At 46.2% G+C, this 21,916-nt stretch overlaps 1 protein-coding gene across 2 annotated transcripts in view; it reads left to right on the top strand.

Annotated features, from left to right (window-relative positions):
- VRK1 (VRK serine/threonine kinase 1) overlaps positions 1-21,916 on the top strand; it is an 867,990-nt gene that overhangs the window by 228,273 nt on the left and 617,801 nt on the right. For both annotated transcript variants that reach the window (XM_044074643.1, XM_044074644.1), the window contains exon 5: positions 13,489-13,576. In XM_044074643.1, the coding sequence (XP_043930578.1) occupies positions 13,489-13,576 (88 nt within the window). The remainder of the gene's footprint in view (positions 1-13,488; positions 13,577-21,916) is intronic.

Genomic DNA, 21,916 nt, shown 5'->3' with positions numbered 1-21,916 from the left:
ATTTTGGTAGTACCTGCAGTTATTGGCAATAGTTGCTTACATCCCGGGACAGGAGAAGGAGGTAGCAGACAGTTTTTAAGTGGATTTCTGCTGGACCCCAACAAATGGATGTTAAAAGGGGAGATCTTCCTTGACGTAGTCCACTTATGGGATGTGCCAGACACAGACCACATTACTAAACAGGCAGCTCGGAAGGTTCTGCTCCAGAACTCCAAAGATTATCTTGATGGCAATACTAGCCCATACAGCACAGGGGTAGGGGGGCTGAGCATTACCTCTTTCACTGATTTGATCTCTAGCTAGAGAGAGGGGCTGTCAGTCACCCTTTTCTGAAATCCTGGGCATGACCAGTTTGATTTAGTCCCAATTCATATTACACCAGCTTCCTGAGGATGTGGCTTCCATTCTCAGAGAAGCTAGAAAAACAAACAGCAGGAAGATGCACATTTATAAGTGGGAAGATGCAATTATAAGTGGAAAAATTATTCATTAGGGTGCAAAGATAAAGACGTATATTTACCTCCATAAAACTTGATCTGAAGTAGTTTACTTCATTTGGTCTTCAACCTGTGGGATACCAGATCCGTATTGGATCCGAGCCGGCAATGTTACTAGCATCTGCTCCGAGCTCCTCCCCTTACCCATAATACATCTCCACTACCTTCCAACCCCCAGATCTAGTTTGCCGCGGCTAGCTGAAGCATCGTGATCTCCAGAGCTCCGAGTAGTAAGTGGGTATTAAAGCTTTTAGAACGCCGTTTTACTCTACTAACTTCAGGATAGTGTAGGTTCCCCTTTTCCTCCCCTCGCTTGATGCATCATGTGTTCAATCTTCAGTGTTTAGCTTAGTTTATCGTAGTTATGTATTTGCTTCCCCTTCTACCTCAGTGTGTTGTGTGTGTGTGTGTGTGTGTGTGTGTGTGTGTGTGTGTGTGTGTGTGTGTGTGTGTGTGTGTGTGGCGAGTGTTTTTTCAGTGGGAAAATATCTTTTCTACTTGTTTTCCCTCTCGTATAATGGCTGATAAGCTGGTGTTTAAAAGGTGCACTGAGTGTGGCCGTAAGTTGTCCCCAGCAGATGGCCACACTCTTTTGTGTAATGTGCTTGGGGGTGGCCCATGTTAGTACAGACTGCTCTATATGCGCAGGTTTTAACCAGTGTGCTATCAAGGACAGGAAGGCTAAATTGGCCCTGAAAGGCCTTCTTCCCACTTCTGAGGCGGTTGCTTCGTCCTTGGCTACGGTCACAACAGCTGCTGTGGCTGCCTCTCCTTCTCCTGCCTTTGCTTCTCCTCCCTCCTAGACTGGGACTCAACCTCCTGTTTCAAAGCCTGCAGAAGCTGAGCGGAAAAGGGGCAGAGAAGGAGAGTACACCAAAATCTAGAATGGAGAAACGGAAGAGTTCTCCGGACCTCCCTTAAGACCCATAGGATCCGTGACTCCCCTCTGCTCCGATCTCAGAGGTTTTCCCCAGAGCCAGAGGAGACACGCTGGGCCTCGGTGTCCCGACCTGCAAGGTCAGAGTCCGTGTCCTCGTCGAGGTCCACTCGGTCCTTATAGGAAGTCGACATGGATAAAATGATGAGGAGGTTTATTCATACTCCGATCCAGATGTGGGGGTCTTGCCAGCCCCCTCTCCCTCAGGAGGGGGGAGCTTGCTTCCTTTTTTTTTTTTTTTTTCCCCCCAACCGATTTCTCCTTCTCCGATCTGTCCATCGGGTTCCGAGTACTTTGATCCGAGGATGGCTTTAGTCAGGGGGTCGACGCCGACAGCTGCCTGGAGTGTGTCTGATCAGACCAGCTTGGATCAGAGGAGCCAGAGCCTGGATGTCTGATCTGAGGGAGTGGAACTTTTTTCATCGGCTCTGCCTTTGTCAAATTCCCTCCCTCGGAGCTCTGTCCACTTCGGGCCTGGCTCCGATTCTCTTGTCAGACCTGGGGAGACGGGCTTCCTTATTGGCTCCACAGGTAGTTCGTTCTCCCTTGATGTTCGACGTGGTAGAAAGGGTTCTCTCCGCTGGATCGAGACCCCTGACTATCCCCTCGGACTCCGCCCCGACCCCCTTGGCTCTTTCTACATATCCCATCATTTTACCAGAGGGTCAGCCCGTGCTCAAAAAGCCCCAGATGGTTCCCCCTGAGGAACAAGTGGCTTGTGAGTTCCTCCCGGAGAGCCCTACCGGAGATGTGCCTCCCAAGCATACGTGTAAAAGGAGGCACTTGGACTCCCCAGAGTCCCTCACAGAGGATACGGATTTGGATGATGGGGAAGGTTCCCCCAGATCACCTCCTGAGGATGTCTCCTTTGGAGACGTCATGGAAATCCTTCGCCAACAGGGAGGTTGGTCTGCCCCCAAACCTTCTTCTGACAAGTCCATGTTCCTGGAGGCTTTCGGCATGGGCCCATCTACTTCCTGGGTGTCCCCTCCCGCAGATCCCTTGGTGGACCTGGTCACCTCACAGACATGGAAGGAACCCTTGGTGGACCTGGTCACCTTACGGACATGGAAGGAACCATTTCCCAAAAGGCCTGACAAGATCTTGAGTCCACCTTTGGATAGGCCAGCATGGAACAAGGGCTCCCCCATAAACGCTGTGGTAGTAGCAGCAGCCACAAAGAAGGAACTAGCCCAGGAGAGTTTGTTGGTTCATCCTCCTGACTGAGAGTCGCGGATGATGGACCACTTAGGGAAGCGGGTTTACGCTTCAGCTACCTTTTCTATTAGAGCGTTGACCTACATGGCCCACGTCACGAGACTCCAACGCAACCTGGTCAAGGAGCTGGAGGAGTCTCCCCCTACGTCCATGTTGCAGGAGGACAGGGACTCTTTCTCCATTAGGATGGCCACTTTAAAAGCAGTCTCCAACACGTCCATGCGAGTCCTTTCTCATGCTACTGAAGGAACGGCTAGGGCGGCTGGGTCTGGCGTGTCCATGAGGCGCAACACCTGGCTCAAACTATTCCAATTTTTGGAACCTTTTAAAGTGTCCTTTGCCAATGCCCCTTATGACTGCTCTACTCTCTTTGGAAAGATCATCAAAGAGACTTTAGTCCAGAGTGAGAAGGACGGGAAGACACCGTCTGCCATCGGGATCCACTTCTCGAACCCTCAAAGGTCCTTTTACCAGAATCAGAGATGGCAAACGAAGATGTGTTTCTGGAAGTCGTAGTATTCCCGGGACACTCAAGGCCCCCCCCCCCCAGAGGCAGTGGGGGGACAGAATGGACGCCGGCCCAGAGGCAGAGGGGGTCCAAGGAATTTTGGTTCTCTAGAACCTTTCTCTGACATACCTGGACAGCAACCCTGAGGGGTGGCCCGACTGCTCTACTCTGGAGGCATTCGGGGGGGGGGGGTGATTGTCCTTGCACCTGGTGGCATGGGAGTCCATAACATCAGACCGCTGGGTGCTTCAGATTATATCCAGAGGATACTCTATCCCCTTTGTGGGTCCTCCCAAATCTCCCAAACACCTCTCGGACATACTACCCACGCAAAGGGAGGCAACAGCACAGGAAACTTCCAAGCTGCTAGAAAAACGAGCCATCGAAACCGTCCCCCAGATCAGTCCAGATTGGGCTTGTACTCCAGGATTTTTTGGTGCCAAAGTAAATGGGGGACATAAGGCCCATTCTGGACCTATCTACCCTGAACCTCTCAGTTACCAAATAAAAGTTCCGGATTGTCACACTATAGTCCATCATACTGTGCCTGAAAGAGAGTGACTGGATGTGCTTGTTAGACCTCCAGGATGCTTGCTATCACAAAAATAAACAGAAGCTCCAAGAGGTTCTTCCGCTTCTGGCTAAGAGTCAATCATTACCAATTTTGAGCCCTACCTTTTGGTCTCACCACAACCCCCAGGGTGTTCACCAAAGTGATGGCGGTGGTAGCGGCTCATCTGAGGCTTCAGGGGATTCAGGTCTATCCGTACCTGGACGATTGGCTACTCACTGCTCCCACCAGACGTCTACTCTCTCAAACCAGGGATTGTTTCTTAACCCTTGCCCTGCTTTTGGGATCACAATCAACTCGTCCAAATCACTCCTAGATCCTTTCCAGGTGATAGACTATATTGGGGCAAGGCTAGATGCATTACAGTGCAAAATCTTCCTGACCTCAGAGTACAAAACCTGAGGATGCATGCCTCTCTAATCTACTATTCTCATCTTCCATCAGCGGAATCAGTTTTGAGGGCCTTGGGTTCAATGGTGGTGACCATAACGCTTCTCCCGTGTGTCCGGTTACATATGAGAATTCTACAGTGGACACTAGCTGTACAATGGTCCCTGTTGGAACTTCCATAGTCATGTCCAATACAACTTGGTTGAGTCTGTCGGTCGTCCCTCATATGGTGGATGTGTTCTTCGGACATTTTGGAGGGACGACTCTTCTTTCCAGCCCCTGCCCAAGCCACAGTGACCACGGACACCTCCCAACTCTGGTGGGGGGGGGCATTGTTCGTGCAGGACAGTCCAAGACCTGTGGTCCCCTGTAGAGACCAGCTTGCACATAAACGTTCTAGAGATGAGGACGGTCCTTGTAGTGTTGCAGGCCCTTCATGCCCTTCTTTGGGAACCATTGCAATTCAGTCAGACAACATGTCAGTGGTCTGGTATGTCAAAAAACGGGGAGGGACCAGGTCTTACCCCCTTTGCCACGAGGCCATGAGAGTGTGGAAATGGGCGATCTCCACCAGTCGTTTTTTCATCGCAATGCACATCCCGGGATGGTCCAACATTCTAGCGGACAGAAGTCGGACTATTCTGATGCCTTACGAGTGGTCTCTGAATCTTTCAATAGCAGAGCAGATCTTCCTGGAGTGGGGTTAGCCTTGCTGTGATCTCTTTGCATCTCCTTCCAACGCGAAGTGCAGCAAGTTTTTCGCTCTGAACCCACTGCTGGGGGAGCCCCCAGAGATGCTCTAGTCCATGCTTGGCCTCCCTGTCTTCTGTATACTTACCCTCCAGTACCTCTTTTTCTGAGCCCAGTACCTCGTTTTTTACAGAAAGCTCGTTGACTGGGGAGCGAAGTGACCCTCATTGCCCCGTTTTGGCCTTGCCAGGTATGGTTTCCTTTCCTTTGGTCTCACCTTGTGGCTCCATCTTGGATCCCATTCAGGATTTGATTTCACACCCATCTGGGGTTACTCATCTGAACCTGGACAGTTTGAAGCTCACAGCTTGGCTGCTCCAGTTCCCGTGATTGCTAGGACTCCTGAATTATCCTTTTCAGTTAGGTCAAGTTTGGTGGCTGCTCATAAGTCTTCTACCAGGAAGGTTTATTGCAGTAAATGGAAACTTTTTTTTCTTTTTGGGCGTCTCAAAGGAGTTTAGACCCCTTCACAGCTCCTATTTCTGCCATTCTTGATTTTCTAGCTGATATTTTTCAACGCTGAGCTAGTTCTTCTACTGTCAAGGTTCAATTGGCTGCCATTTCTCATTTTCATGTGGGTGAGAATTCTGCGTTTCTAGCCTCCTCCAGGCTGTGTAAAGCATTTATCAAAGGGACCTTTCTGTTATGGCCCCCTGTCAAAGATCCTGTTCCCTCATGGGACCTTACTATGGTTCTTCAAGCTCTAGTCGCTCCTCTTTTTGAACCCACTGCAACCACAGATCTAAAATTCTTATCTTGGAAAACAGCATTTTTGGTGGCTATTTCCTCTGCAAAAAGGGTTTCAGAACTGCAGGCCTTGTCCGTCAAAGTTCCTTATATGATTTTTTACAAAGATAGGGTTTCTCTTCGGACCAATCCATCCTTTCTTCCCAAGGTGGCATCACCGGTTAATATCAACCAAACCATCAATTTACCAGTTTTCTTTCCTAATTTTGCTAACAAGATGGAATACAAACTCCACTTGCTAGATGTTCATAGACTGTTACGATTCTATTTACACAGGACAAAAAATTTCCGTAAATCCGATCAATTGTTTGTATCCTTCTATAAACCCATGAATCCTTCAGGTCTACAAGAACAGAGGCATGTCTCTACTGGGTCAGGTGAAAGCTTAGTCCACTAGGTCCATGGCTACATCTGTGACCTTTTGGTTTAGAGTCTCTTTGGATGATATTTGTTCTGCAGCTACTTGGTCCTCCTCTCATACATTTATTTCTCAGTACAAATTGGATTTGACTTCCAGAAGGAGAACATCCTTTGGTTCCGAGGTGCTTCAGAATATCCTTCCATGAGGGCCACCCAGGAGTTTAGTAGCTGGGGACTCTGTCCTACAGGTTGAAGACCAAATGAAGTAAACTACTTCAGATAAAGAAGTTGTGTACTCACCATAACGTTCCATCTGAGTAGTTCTACTTTATTTGTCTTCAACCGTTCCTCCCTCCTTTCCCCGGACCTTGTCATGTGAACAGCCTACAGGCTGCAGTTATAGGTCACAAGTATTTTTTCAGGTTGGGTTATCAGTATAAGGATCAGCAAAACTCGATCTGGGGGTTGGAAGGTAGTGGAGGTGTATTATGGGTAAGGGGAGGAGCTTGGAGCTCGGAGCAGATGCTAGTAAGATTGCTGGCTCTGATCCGATATGGATCTGGTATCCCACAGGTTGAAGACAAATGAAATAGAACTACTCAGATGGAAATTTTTGGAGAGTACATAACTTCTTTTTAGCCCAGGCCCTAGAATACCAGTCATATTTGTACAAAGAGGTGTAGTCTTACAAAGGTATGTGCTTTTACTATTTCTGCATGGTTGCCTGTGTCCCTGCCTGCTTAGTCTTGCTAAACATGAAACCGTTCCTTAAAGGAGTACAACAGGTTTCTTTAATGTATTCCTCAACTTCACGGCCCTTTTCCTCCCTATTTACATTGTCCTCTAAAGCAACAACAATAAAGCATTTACAATTTTTATAATTCCCCTTACTTCTGCAACAGAAGCCTACCTTCTCATACTGTGATGGTTTCACTTACAAAATGATTCTCTCACATTTGAATAAAGCTTGCTGGAGTCGCCCAATTACTGACATCATCGAGGCCAGGAAGTGCAGGTACTTTTTTTTTTTTTTTTTAAATCAGGTTCCCTCAATCAGTTCCCTCCCACAAAGTGACATCACCACAGCCGTAATCTGATTCTAATTAAAATAATAAGACCCACCCATTCTGTGATGTCATGGCTCCCTTGTTCTTCCCCCAGCCTGAGTGCTGTTCATTTTATTCAGTAGTAGTGTAGTAACACCAATGTTTGGAAGCACAGAAATTTGGTATGCATACTTGTACATTCTGGACGGCATATGATGCTTAGGTGGTGTATCACTTGCATACTTCTCTGTTGTATTTGCACCAGATACTGCTAGTGTGCAGTGCGGGAATAAAAAGATTAAAACATTATCCTGGTATCAGAGGTGGCAGTGCAACATATTCATAGTGGCTTAACATGAGAGTAGCTCTAAGCAAGCACCATGTGAAACCTGAACAAACACCTAGAATTATTCAGTGCAGCTTCCACACCTTAAGTCTGAAAATGAATTCACATACTCACATAACAGGAGTAGCTGCATATTGATGGCTAAAGGTGTATGGGCATGTCGGGTGGTTTCTCCACTGCAAAACTGGCATGTAATGGTGGAAGGCATCAGCAAACACACCAGTATATTAAAGCAATAGCACCAATTAAACTGGAGGCTGGCAAATAGATTTAGTAAGGGATCTTGTCCATGCACAAATATTTCAGCAGTGATTCTTTGCAGTGGCATCCATTATCTGATTCAAGTTAAGTTAACCTTGATGTCCTTTATTTAAAAAAAAAATCAATAAAATATTTACTTTGTTATAAGTGACTTCTGGACACAAGAAAAGGAAGGGGAAAATATAACAATGTGGTTTGTATGTACAAAGACAAATCCAGGGACACTGCAAAAGGTTTTATCTGCAAGCCAGCCAGTGGAGTAAAAACATATGAAGGCAAACACTGCAAACCAACACACTTTGCACATGTAAATCTCAATTTTTATCAAGGTGGAAGCATGAAGTGATACCTTAACACTTAAATTAATAAAGATCTAAACTGGTTAATAGTATAAATGTTCTTTAGCTCCTTGGTGCAAGACCTTACTGGATGTGATTGCAGTCAAGTACGTCCATGGCTATAGTGCAGCAAAAAAATGCCCCCTCTAACAAAGGAAATGCTAGTGCAAAGATTAAATTACATGAGTCAAGCACCCTGCTGGGATCTGCCAAACAATGGAATTACCAGGTCAAATTACCCTCAGGACTTTGACAGCTAGGGAAGCTAAGTGTTATGGGGAAGGGGAGAAGTAAATGGACTGGAATTCATTGTCTCACAAATTATTGCCATTTAAACTAAATTAGAAAAAAGGCAGCAGTAAACAGCACTTTGAGTGTGTTCTGTGGCATTTGCACTGTTTCTGTTTTAAGTAGTCATCCAGCAGCAGGGAATGTTACTTACACTGTTCTATTTTACTCCGGACTTTGTAAGCATGCAACATCTACGAAATGACAGGAACTTTAGGCAAATGGAGGCCTGCATGATGTAACATTTTTGAGCCAAACAATGATTTCTGGGATACTGGATGGCAACCTGACTTATCCAAACCATGTCAATATGCCAGCCTCCAGGTGGTCAGAGTCTGGAATTACATATAAAAATATTTAAAATCCTGTAAATAATCCCAGAGTGCTGTTAAAGTGTAGGAAACCTCATGCCATGATGTTTTAAACATGTTTTTTGAGTCTGTGGGTGCGGTACTTCTTTAATGGAAGCCTACAACAGAGACCTGCCAGGAGGCACCCTGTACCTGCCGGGGACCTCAAAATTGTGCTAGAAAAGCTCACTCTACCCATTTTTTGAGCCTGCCGCTTCTGCTGCCCTCAAAATGCTCATTTGAAAAACTCCCTAGGCATATTTGAATTATAAGCCATGGTGTGCAAGGAGCCTTTTTTTTAGCTTCCTCAAGGGCAGTCACCATTTGAACTAATCATACCTTATACCCACTGTTGTACAAGAAATCGCTCTCACAGGCCATCCCATCTGCCAGTCGTACATCCCCAAAACAAAGGAGACTGAATCCTGTATTCTGTTGATGTACACAGACTGCTTATTTTCTACAGTCACATGACCAAACTTTCTGACAGGGCAGATCAACTTTTGGTGTTCTTTACTGAAAGAAAAGAGATGCCTTGGGGAGAACAGACCATATCCAGATAAATAGCTAGTTACATTGCTTTCTTAAAATTTAGTCTTAATTGTGCTTGCATATGCATAATTACTTCTTGAAATGAGGGTCAGGAACTAGTCACTCTGATGGTACAGGCACCCTTTACTGCCGATGTAGGAATGCCCTGCTTTGTACAGCAAGAACTGTTGTGTTTCCTTATAGGATATTGATATTTTAACAGTAGTTTTGTGAGGGAGGGCAAGTAAAGATTTACCCAGTTCCACTCATGAGGGCCCTCTCAGACTACTGTTTTGCTTTCCCCTCCAGTAGACCTGTTTCCTATTAACTCTGCTAATTCCTGGTATCCACTTCCATTGAGACAGTCTGTCTTGAATTGTTGGACTTTGCCGGGAAAATGAAGGAGAAGAGGACAATCTGTTGAGTCCTAATGTCAAACAGTACGTACATAAAAAAAAAAAAAAAAAAAAAAACTCTGTTGGGAAGGGGTGAGACGCATTCTGATCCTGTGCAAGTATAATTTACTTCATTAGCTCCTCTGGTTAGGGACTGTCTGTGCATGTGATTTCATTGATGTCAAGAAAGTCTTCGACAATGGATTTCTCAAATCCTGCTTTGATAGGCTTTCCTTCTGATTATTCATTCTACTCCTGTAAATGAGACTAACAGAGCTTTAATTTTCTGTTTTAATCCCTACCTGGAAAACACATGCTGTAGCCACTTTTACCCTGGCATTTTTCCTTTCCATTGTGAAGCTCTTTACTTTGTGTTTTTATTCCTCATTATTTGATAGTCTGTATGTGCCTTGTGAGCAGCTTAAAGGGAGTTAAAACAGTATTGTGCAAGTGTTGCAGTGTAAGAGAAGATGGTCATTGTAATATTCAGTGCTGCACGCCTCACTTTTGGGGGGTATCCTGTATGCAGGCAGCCTGTCAGTCTTGACTTCAGAGCTTTACTTTCCCCCAGGTCTTTGAATGAGGTCCTCCCACCAGAGTGCAAGGATACTGGTGATGTAAGAGATACATTGGTTGGCTCCAGTTTCTAATCTTGCTTTACAGTGTGCATGGCTGTATGATTCATAACGATCTAAGTCCATCAGCCTAATTCCTACAGCCAGAGAAGTACCTCATAGACATTTTTCTTATCTTTTTACATCTGTATGTCTGGTTCCAATTCCTCAGCTTGTGAGACTATATTTTAATGTCAATAGCTATGGTTGTGTAGGGGAATAAATCCCCCACAATTTCCATGAGAGGTGTTTATTTAGCATGGCCCACAGCACTGCATGGACTCGTGTCCTTATCGTGCTTTGGTCTCTCAGAGGACAAGTTTGTAAACGGCAACTTTTTTTTAGGAGTTTGCAGCCAAAAAAGGGTGTGTGTGGTTCCATGCTTCCATGGCATTGACCAAAGCATGCAGGAGCTTTCCATCCAAGGAAAAAGAGGACACACAAAAGAGGGGAAAAGCAGCTGGAAACAGAAGACCTCCCATTGAATGGCTCCTGACACCTTTGGATATGAATTCCTGTGGTGAAAGGAGGTGCCTTTGCAACAATTACCTCAGAGTTGGGCTTGGCTAAGGGCCGTGGTGCAGCCACACTGCATACCTCCTTGCCTTCAATAAGTAGGATGTCGTGCTGCTTAGACTGAAGGCACTTTGGCTACAAAGGCTTGCATCTTTTCTGAGAGAGCTAGGTGAGGTTCCAATCGTTCTTGTCTGCAGGGAGGTTCCTGGAAACTGTTTTGAGGTGTCCTTTCCCTAACAGAGACCTCAAAGGCTGTGATTGCTGAAGCCACATGAGACAAAGCATGGAAGACCAACCTGGTCCCTACCACCTTGCCTCAGCTGGGCCGTGACTTGGCCTCCTTCACATCCAGGGCTTCCACTGACATTTTGATAGGACTTGCTGAGGTTGTGGTGTATTTTTTGGATCAGGCCAAATACAGATATTAAAAGTTGTCTGGGGTCACTTCTGAAAAGAGAAGGATGAAACCTTCTCTGGAATATTCTGATTCCCATGTCACTCAGAGGCTGATGAATTCGCCTGTGTAGGGCAGGCACCTTCTGATGCCTGTGAGTCTGATACCAAAGCCACTCTTACTTCTGCTTCACCACCAGATGACTTTTCATTTGGAGACATTCTTTATAGTATGAAGAAAGTTTTCCAGTGGGATAAAAATTAGTATTCTGAGGCCCATCTCCATTGCAGAGCGTGTATGTGTCCCGGAATCTAGAGCTCTAGTAGTCCTTACAGTGCTAGTTTTCCTGGAAGTTGTATTTTGTGACTGCATCTGCTGAGCCTTGACACCCTTTACTGTGTCCTAAGGAAACCTGAATGGTTTTATAATATCAAGGATTCCCACGTGTTCCTCTATATATATTAAAAAAAAAACCTTTTAGCTGATCCAACTTTAACTCTGGATTCCAGCAAGGGAGATTTCATCCAGTCTTTCTGCCTTGAGAGGGAGAGTGGAATACGTAACAGATTTGAGAAGGCGTACATTTTGGCTACTCTTTCTTTCCGAGCCTTAAACTGATGGTGTCACATGCATTTGTATCAGCAGTCCCTGTTGGAAAAGATGCGGGACAAGAAAAAAGGAATATAAGACAAGGATCCGAATTAGGAGATAGAGTTTTGTGAACTTTTCTCCAGTTGCCAGCCACTCCAAAAAATGTGGGTGTGATGCAGTGGATGCATCAATGCAGGGTCTGACATGACATGCCATGCTTGGTTGTGGACAGTGCCCCTTCTAGAACATGTGAAGATGAAGCTCCTCGGTGCACCTTTGGGTAGGTTACTCCTTTCTGAACCTCCTAACAAAGAAGTTTTTTTTAAAAAGCTGGAGGAGGGTAAGACCATGTAATCTATAAAACAAACCTATTTTTAGGCTCAAGTGTGTACGTTCAGCTAGAATGGTCATTAAAAGACTTTGCCTTTACACCCTAGACAAGAAAACAGCAGGCTTGGCAAAGGGAAATGGGAAAATATAAATTAAAATTGGCAAGCTAAATACAATGAGAGGCCTGTAGGCCTCCAGGAGTGTGACATCCAGAAGGGTCAGCAGTGATTTCAGCATGGCTACCTTCCCCCTCCCTCCCTCTCCAAAACCAAAGCTGCCCTCTACCACCTACTGTTTTGTTAAAGTGAGAGGAAGATGCACCGTTGTACCTCAGCTCTTTGTTCAGTAATTCCTAAAAGGGGTCCTACACCACAGACTACCTAAAAAGGAGATTGCTGCACAATGGGTTGTTCACTCTATCCTATAAAAAAAACTAAACATGGTACCCTGTGAAGCAGCTGTTTCCACAGCAGTCTTTCATTTCATGGAAGACACTGTTTTTGGTGGTTATTTGCTTCAGCTAGTAAAATTTCAGAAATACAAGCCATAATGTGCAGAGTTCGTTTTAGTGCGATTGGGTATATCTGTGTTCTGACCCTTACTTCATGCCTAAAGTGGTTTCTTGACTTAGCCTTTAACGAAACCATTTACTTACCAATCCACTTTCCAAAACTTCAGGAAAAAGGGAGAAAGACTCATTCATTCTCTACGGTTGCACAAACGACTACGATTGTACTTGGACAGAGAAAATTAATACAGAAAGTTTGAGCACCTGTTTGTCTCCTTTGCAGAAGTGAACCAATGTTTCCAGTGAACAAACTCTTGGGAAATGGTTTGCCAGATGTTTCTCTAGAGCCAGTGCAGTCATCACAGCCTTCCTCTGGGATGTTACCTCACAGGCCACACTCAAAACGGCTACCTGGACTTCTGTCCACGTCTTTTTTCAACAATTACAACTTAGGAACAGCTTCCAGGGCTAGGGCAGGATTTGCCTCTGCTGTCCTGCAATGTCAGGTCTTTTTCAAGGATTGCAACTTAGGAACAGCTTCCAGGGCTTGGGGCAGGATTCGCCTCTGCTGTCCTGCAGGGCCTTAATTCCCAAAAGTTGTAAGTTAGGACCTGCAGTGACATAATACCATTATGTTAGAAGTGTAACATATATGTAGTTGTGTTACGTGTAGATGCTTGGTCACAGTCCAGGTGCTGTTCTACCCCAAATACTGTCCATTTGTTGACAGTCATGTGAGTTTGGGTGATGGTGCCTTTGCACCTTAGTCGGACACAGCTGAGGATGATCTGGTACCATGTTACATAGGTCTGTCACATGCCAAAAATCTACAGTTAATGTGAGCATTTCATTTAAATGCAGTTTCTGTAGCCTTCTTCTGTAGTAATGTGAATGTACGGGGAGAAGGAGAACTGCAAATTTGTTTATTTTTAGAAAGTAAATGTGGTGATCTTGACAGAATAAAGCTTCACACTAACATAACCTTTATTTTCTTGTTTTCAGTTCAGAAATGGATTACCTCCCAAAAGCTAAAGTATCTGGGTGTGCCAAAGTATTGGGGGTCTGGACTTCATGAAAAAAATGGAAACAGGTAAAAACCTGCTGCTATTGAGTGGAGTTAGAGTATAAGCTTTTAGAGAGAACAGTAAGTAGTAGTATGAAAAATTTGGCAGTAATTTTTTATTATTTTTGTTTTTTTTTTAAATTGATTCAGTTGTTTATTTTGTGTGGTCTGCTTTTCTCAACTAAAGACCTGAAGTTTATTTCAGAGGCAATAACACTCCTCACTGACTTTGTTTAGACATGCTCTATCATAGTTGCTGCCTTTTTGTTTATGTTCTGTTATTGATGTTTTTTGTATTTAGGAATGGTGTGAAATAACTAGTTTATTTAAATTTCCATTCACTTTGATCTCCTTGTCGTCCATAAACACAGACTACTGTGCACATTTGCCTTTTACAGGGCAAAACTTGCATCACAGTATAAATCAGAAAAACTACTCATAGTAGATTTTTTGAAGCTTCGGTGTAGGGCACTGGTTAAATAATGTCCTAGTTTTATATAAGTTTTAATATAAACATTAAACGTTTGTAAAATTATAAATCACTTATAAACCATCCAGTCGCGGTCAGTTGAGCATTATATGGCTCATTCAAATCCTGCCTCTTAAACCTCGTTCCTGCTTTACATATATTGCTCCTACAGCTGCCATTTTTTCTATGTAGTTTGCTCCTTCCCTTTTCTAAAGATCCCAATTCCAGATGTTTTATCTCTCACTATATTCACTACTTCTAGTAAAGTTGGTCTAGACTTTTTGATTTCCAATTTCTAGTAATTGCATTTTTGGCAACCACCATAATTAGACTCGTCAAGGCTTTACTATGTCTAGGCGAATGAATGGTTGCCGTATTTTGTACCAGAAGCCAGATGATGTAATGTGATCCTATCTCGCCTACATTCTTTACTGACTGGTTCGGAGCCGAGAATCTGCTCCGACTCGGCCACTATAACTAGCACGAAGTCTCTCATTGGGCTAACCCTGTATCCCAGGATGCATCATGCCCAAACCCCCAGATCTCGTTTGCCACTCTTAGAGTAACGACGTGGTCTGGACTTGGCTGTGGCTAAGTACCCCTTCTTTGTCTTTTTTCAATTATAGAACTTCAAGTATTATTATTATATCAAAAGCTATTCTAATAGCTACGTTGTCTGTTGTGTCTGATTGTGTTTGTGGTTGGTAATCCTTCTGTTTGGCGGGCTAGGCCCGTTTGAGTTAGAGGGCCTTTGCCCTATCTTGAGTGGTTATTGTACGGGCGTTTAAGTTGGTCTTCCCCCCCACCTGCCTTGTGTTGCGAATGTGATTGTCTATTTTTTTTTTTTTTTAATATTGTTGCTGCTTATTGATTGTTCCTTATGTCGGGCAAGGAACATAAAGAGCATAAGCCATCTAGCTTTAAGAAATGCGCTAAATGTGCTTACAAAATCACGCCAACTGTGTATATTGTCTCGGTGCCATACACTTGCAGGAATCCTGCAGTGTGTGTCATGCTTTCTCTGCAAGGGTGTTACAGGAGAGAAAAAATAAACTTATCCTCAAGGGTTTGATTAAACCCTCCTTTGAGGAAACTTTGGCTTCCTCTCCTCCCTCTGAGAAACCCAGATCAAAGTCAAAAATGAAGTCTCCGGCGCCATCTAGTTCTTTGGAGCCTCCGGAGAAAAGATCTAAGACTACTTCTCCTTCCTCGGCTCCACTGGTCTCGGAGCCGCAGGAAGCACCATCCAAGGATATGTCTCCTTCTTCGGCGCCACTGGTCTTGGAGCCGCAGGAAGTATTGTCTATTGCGGGGTCGGCTTCTCCGACTCCATGGTCGTCGGCGAGGAAGGAGGTTGTGGTAGTTCTCGAGCCTACTTCGATTGGAGCCGATTCGGAAGCCGTTCCCCTACCTTTATCTCTGTTCCGACTGAGAAGGTTTCTCGGCCCCCGTCGGTCTCCTCCAAGTCCTCCAGGCTCTCTGATTCGGATGTCGATAGAGTGGTCCAGGGGCTCCTCCAGTCGCCAGTGTTAACTAAATTATTTTCGGCTCCAGCCCAATTGGCTCCGGAGCCAGCTACTATATCGGTTCCGTTTCTTCCTCCTCAGACAACCTCTGTGTCGTCTGAGCCGGAGTCTGCTGAATCGAGCGAAGTCCATGGGTCGGCTCCGAAACCTCCCGCGAGTCTTTCGGATCGGACATCAGCTCCAACCTTTTCCATTCCGTCTACAGATTTCGGTACTCGGGTGTCCTCAGTCGGACCCGAGGGGGATACATTGGGGCTTCAGACTGCGGCTCCGAGTCTCCCCCTTGGTGCTTCGGCTAGGGGTACCCCGACTCCGGTCATGGTCTCTGAGGCGGGTTTTTCGTCCGATTCTGGTGGACCTGCCTTCGAGGCTATGAGGAGTGTGCTGGCCAAGTCCATCGTGACTTCACCTGAATCAGCAACTCCTTCCCTAGACGCTGCAACTAGAGCTTCTGGTGCCCCCCTATCTCTGGACAGCAGGGCTCCCAGGCCTGAGGGTACCTCCATGTGTGGTCCCCTACTTTCTGAGGGCCCTTCAGAGTCTGTCCCTGAAGAGCCTCCCAGGAAGAAGTTGTGTAAGAGGAAGCACGTAGACTCCCCAGATGAGTCGACACCGACCTCGATGATGCAGAAGGGTCCCAGAAGTCGTCCTCGGATGATGTCTCGTTCTCTGATATCCTGGAGATCTTGAGACAGCGGGGCGACTGGCCTTCCAAAAACCCTTCTGAGGAGGAGTCTGTCTTCCTCAAGGCCTTCGGAGCCCAGCCTTCCGCCTCCTGGGTGTCTCCACCCTTCGATGAATTATTGGATCTTATTTGTCGAAGGGTGTGGGAACACCCTGACTCTGTGGAGCCAGTTTCTAGCCGCCCCAATAAGTTTTTATCTGCGTCGCCTGGAAAAGAATTTCTGACCAAGGGAGTACCTGTGGATGCCATGGTGGTGGCGTCCGTCACCCAGCAGGTTGTGGCGGAGGCTTCTACCTCCATCTATTCTCCTAATAAGGAGTCTAGGAGTATGGATAGGTATGGGAAGCGTACCCTGTCTTCAGCGACCTTTACCTTGCGGTCGCTGAATTACTTGTCATTTTACGCGGCTCCAAATGGATCTCATAAAGGAGTTGGGAGATGCCCTGTCGGGTAACCTGCCTGAGGCGTTGGCCCAGTCTGTTAATGCCCAGCTGTCTACCCTTTCTTCCGTCGTCAACTCGTCCATGAAGCTCATATCTTATGCAGCCGAAGGGGGTGGGTAGAGCAGCGAGTTCGGGCGTAGCCCTTAGAAGGCAAGCTTGGATGCGCTTGTGTCATTTTGTGGAGGCTTTCAAGTCTTCTTTCATGGACGCCCCATTTGATGGGTCCTCCCTATTTGGACCCAAAGTGAAAAACACCCTCACTAGGTGTGAGCAGGAGGGCAAGACTTTGTTTGCCGTTGGGGCCTGTTTTTCACTTCCCACTAGGCCTTATCCCAAGGCTCAGAGGGGAGGGAAAATGTGGTTCAGAAAATCTCAAAAGTCTTTCCCTGCCCATCAAAGTGACCCACCCCTTCAGGGGCAGAGGAGGGGGAAATTTTAATGGAAGACGTCGCCCTAGAGGCGGTGGAGGCCCCCGCAATACAGGAGACCACGAGTCCTTTCGTTGTTCCTCCTACCAGCGTTCCTGACTGTGTCTCCGGAGCCAGTCGGGGGTCGTTTTTTGGAGCATCTTCAGGCTTGGGAGTCCATCACTCATGTTCGATGGGTGCTTCGTATCATCACCGGAGGTTATACCATTCCCCTTTTTCGTTCCTCCCCCCTCCGTCAAGGAAAATCCCGGACGTTCCACCCAGTCAACGGGATCCGGCGGCAATAGAGGTTTCAAAGCTGCTAGAAAAAGGAGTCATCCAACCAGTCCCCACAGACCAGATCGGATTAGGAACTTGCTCAAGGTTATTTTTGGTGCCAAAAAGAACAGGGGACTTGAGACCCATTCTGGATCTCAGCCGTTTAAACCGCTTTGTAAAGAAGTCCACGTTCCGAATGGTCACTTTGCAATCCATTTTCCCATTGCTGGAAAAAGGAGTGTAGATGTGCTCCCTCGACCTCAAGGATGCCTATTATCACATCAAGATAAACAAGGCTTCCAGGAATCTTTTACGCTTCTGGCTGGGAGCCAGTCCTTTTCAATTCCGGGCCCTGCCCTTTGGTCTCACCACAGCCCCCAGGGTGTTCACCAAGTGTCTGGCAGTGGTGACAGCTCACCTGAGACGTCTAGGATTCCAGGTGTTTCCTTATCTAGACGACTGGCTCCTCACCACCCCCACCAGGCATCTACTTGTTCAAGCCACGAGGGCTACTGTCAAATTGGGCCATCTTCTAGGGATTTCATTCAGTTAGGCAAAGTCTGTATTGCTGCCATCACAGCGTGTTGCCTTCATTGGCGCAGAGCTAGACTCTGTAGAGATGAGCCTTTCTACCGACAGAGAGAATAAAAGTGTTACAGGCCCAAGTCCTGGCTTTACTACCCTGCAGAAAAGCCCAAGCCAGGGGGGTTCTTCAGTTGTTGGGATCAATGGCGGCTACCATTCTCCTAGTTCCACTGGCCAGGTTACACATGCGAATACCTCAGTGGCTCCTTTCGGCCCAGTGGTCATATCAGGAACGCCCCTTGTCCCACTCGATCCCCATCACGGAGAGATGCCGGCAAGATCTGCGTTGGTGGCTTCTCTCCTCCAATCTGGACCAAGGGAGACCCTTGAGCCCCCCCCCCGTCCCCTATTGCCACAGTAACCACAGACGTCTCCCAGATAGGGGGGGAGCATTATCTGGGCGAGACGGTCCAAGGTACGTGGCAAGACCACGAGGTTCACTTGCATATCAGTGTTCTAGAGATGAGGGCGGTGATTCTAGCGTTGCAGGCACTTCACAGCTCTCTTCCCAAGGGAACTATTGCGATTCTCTCCGACAATATGTCGGTTGTCTGGTATCTGAATAAGCAGGGAGGAACCAAGTCCTACCACCTTTGCAGAGAGGCCATGAGAGTGTGGAATTGGGCGATCGCTTCCCAGCGCTTTCTAGTGGCAACACACATTCCGGGGAAGTCCAATGTGATAGCAGACAGGCTGAGCAGAGCTATTCTGATGCCTCACGAGTGGTCCCTGAACGACAGAGTGGCTGCGCAGATCTTCCCCAAGTGGGGTCTTCCCTGCTGCGACCTCTTTGCCAGTCCCCTGAATGCAAAGTGCAGCAATTTTTTCACTCTGATCCCCCCACAGGGGGAGTCTCCCAGGGATGCTCTAGTCCACAATTGGCCCTCTGGTCTGCTCTGCGCCTTCCCGCCAGTCCCTCTACTACCCAGAGTGATTCAGAAAGCCTCCTGCTTGGGAAGCAAAATGATTTTGATCGCACCACACTGGCCCCGTCAAGTTTGGTTCCCCTTCCTTCGGAAGTATGCGGTGGATGGCCCTTGGATTCTGGACCCAGCTCCAGACCTATTGACTCATCATTCAAGACAGCGCCATCCATCCCTACGAACACTCAAGCTCGCTGCTCCTCCACTTCCGACCTTAGACACCATATTTTTACCCCGGAAGTAGTTCATATTCTGTCTTCCTCCCACAAGTCTTCTACTAGGAAAATATACTCTAGTAAGTGGAAGAGATTTGCAATTTGGGCTCAGCAACGAGATCTGGACCCTCTTACAGCACCGGTGTCCGCGGTGTTAGATTTCTTAGCTACACTCTTTAGACAAGGTTCGGCTGCTTCCACCATAAAGGTTCAGTTGGCAGCAATCTCCAATTATCATGTTGCACATGAGCCTTCCCTTATGGGGCCATAAGCTGTGTAAAGCCTTTCTGAAAGGAGCCTGGCTGCTGCACCCTCCGGTTTCGCAGCCCGTCTTGCCATGGGATTTAGATGTGATGCTCAGAGCTTTGACGTCCTCTCCCTTTGAGCCGGCAGCCTCCTGCAAATTGAAATTTCTGTCATGGAAGACCGCCTTCTTGGTAGCCATAACTTCAGCCAGAAGAGTATCGGAGCTTCAAGCTCTTTCTGCTAAACGTCCTTATTTAATTTTTCACAAGGACAGAGTATCGCTGCGACTTAATCCTTCCTTTCTCCCTAAGGTCTCTTCTGCCCTTTGTCTCCACCAGTCTGTTGAGCTTCCGGTCTTTTTCCCAAGATTCTCCAGCAAAGTGGAATACAAATTGCACCAGTTGGATGTGCATAGACAACTGAGGTTTTATTTAAATAGGACACAACAGGAGAGAAAATCAGATCAGTTTGTGTGAATGGGCAATGGGCAGATCTGTAACTAAGGGCACTATAGCTAAGTGGATTAGGGACTGCATCTCATTTATTTATGCTTTAGCGGATAAGGATCTTCCCTTTCCAGTTAAGGCACATTCTACCAGGGCTATGTCAACTTCAGTGGCCTTTCATGCTAGATTATCTATAGATGAGATATGTGCAGCGGCTACTTGGACTTCTCCACATACCTTTTTTTCTCATTACAAACTGGACGTGGCCTCTAGAGGTCGGGCTTCCTTTGGTTCCACAGTGCTCAGGAGTGTGTTTCAGTGAGCCTCCCGGGATGTAGGTGCTAGGGACTCTGTCCCGTCAGTAATGAATGTAGGCGAGATGGGATCACATTGCATCTTTTAGTTATGTACTTACTATAACGATAGATGTATGTGATCCATCTCGCCTACATTCTTACGTACCCGCCCTCCTTCCCCCCCCTACCTGTTGGACTTGGAGGAAACCTGTATTCTGATTTCTCTGAGGTTATTATTTTTTTCTCTCCTCTTACTTTTATCCTTGTGGTATGGTGTATGTGGGAGAATTATGTTTGGGCAAACAAGATCTGGGGGTTTGAGCGTGATGCATCCTGGGACACAGGGTTAGCCCAGCCAATGAGAGACTTAGTGCTAGTTATAGTGGCCGTATCGGAGCTGATTCTCTGCTCCGAACCCATCAGTAATGAATGTAGGCGAGATGGATCACCTACATCTGTTATGGTAAGTACATAACTAAAAGTTTTCTACCGTGATAGTTGAACCAGATAGTTAGTAGAAGGTGGACTTGGATCATGTAGGTCTTCCTTTATAATTGCATAACTTCTATTTGTTTAATTATGAAGCCAATGTCTCAATATGGTTGAACTTGTATAAAATGCACTTGGTAAAATGGATTGGAGTAATGACAGCTTCACCAAAGCAGTTGTTCCTACTGTTAAACCTAGCTGTTTCATAACTGATGTTAATGCTGATACTCTGATTTGTTCATTATGGAATAACCATTTACCTCTGATGAATTGGACTTTATGAAAGGGACTAAAGAGAAGACACCCATCGATCAGAATTTTCTAGTTGAAAAACATATAGGGCTTTTTGGGAGGGGGAGGCATAGTGTAGCTTTATCCATAGATTTTTCTCCCTTGTTGTTTTTTTGTTTGTCCCCTAGATACCTGTAGATGTTCTTAGTGTTCCACTATTGCACTCCTGACTTGTGAGATTTCCTGCTTTGAAAGCCCTTGGCCGGCCTGACTACCAGAGTAAAAATCTCTGTTCTCCTAAGGCTGGTAGATGCTCCACCCTGAAGTCAGTATGCTTTGGTATAAAGGGAGCCAACACCATTACATCAGTCTGTTCTCATCATCGGAACCTGAAGCAGTGTTTCAGTGCATTGGTCAGTCTGCACCAGAGAGAAGTCTTTTGAAGTTAAGCACTTCATTGAGGAACTCTCTCTTGCTTTAATTCATGTTGGATAAGGTTTACAATTTTCTGTGTTGTGGTAAGCAAATCCCACACTGAGACTTTCATACTTTGTGCATCACCTGTCTAAGCCCGGATCACTATGCCCCTAGTTCTCTTTTTGCACCAGTTTCAGTTCTAGAACTATCTGGTGTAGGGCCTAAATTTTAGCTAGGCATCCTTAGTCTGCGATCTTCTTTCTATCGTTCAATGGCGTCTATCAGTGGTCTTGAGGTTGAGCTCTCCAAGCGTAAGAAAGACAAAAAAGACCCAAGCTTAGGGCCTCTGACAACCCTTCACCATTCTCTCAAGGCTCATTATCGTTGAAGCAGAGGTGCTTTTGCAGCCCCCTTCTGAGACTTGAGGTGGTAGAGCAGACCTCTGTCGAGACCCTTATGGAGTCTGACATGCTGTCTGGTCCCTCAACTTCTACACAGGCATTGCCATTCAGTTCACCTGTTAGGTCTGGAGTTGTTCAGCAGATCTCTGCTTCCGATGAGCGATCTTGAACTGACGATGTTCCTTCGAGGCGTTTGCCTGTATCAGTTCTGCCTTTCAAAGAGGCTGGTGTCAGGATGGAGGAAGTACCTAGGCCCAAGGTTAAAGCTATTTCTAAGAAGGGTTCTACCTCCAGTCCTGTGCCTAGACC

The sequence above is a fragment of the Protopterus annectens genome, chromosome 6.part0 (assembly GCF_019279795.1).
Source record: "Protopterus annectens isolate FY-2018-M chromosome 6.part0, PAN1.0, whole genome shotgun sequence".
Classification (NCBI taxonomy): Eukaryota; Metazoa; Chordata; order Ceratodontiformes; family Protopteridae; genus Protopterus; species Protopterus annectens.
Note: the sequence above shows the minus strand (reverse complement) of the source record. Positions and strands in the feature narration are given on the sequence as shown.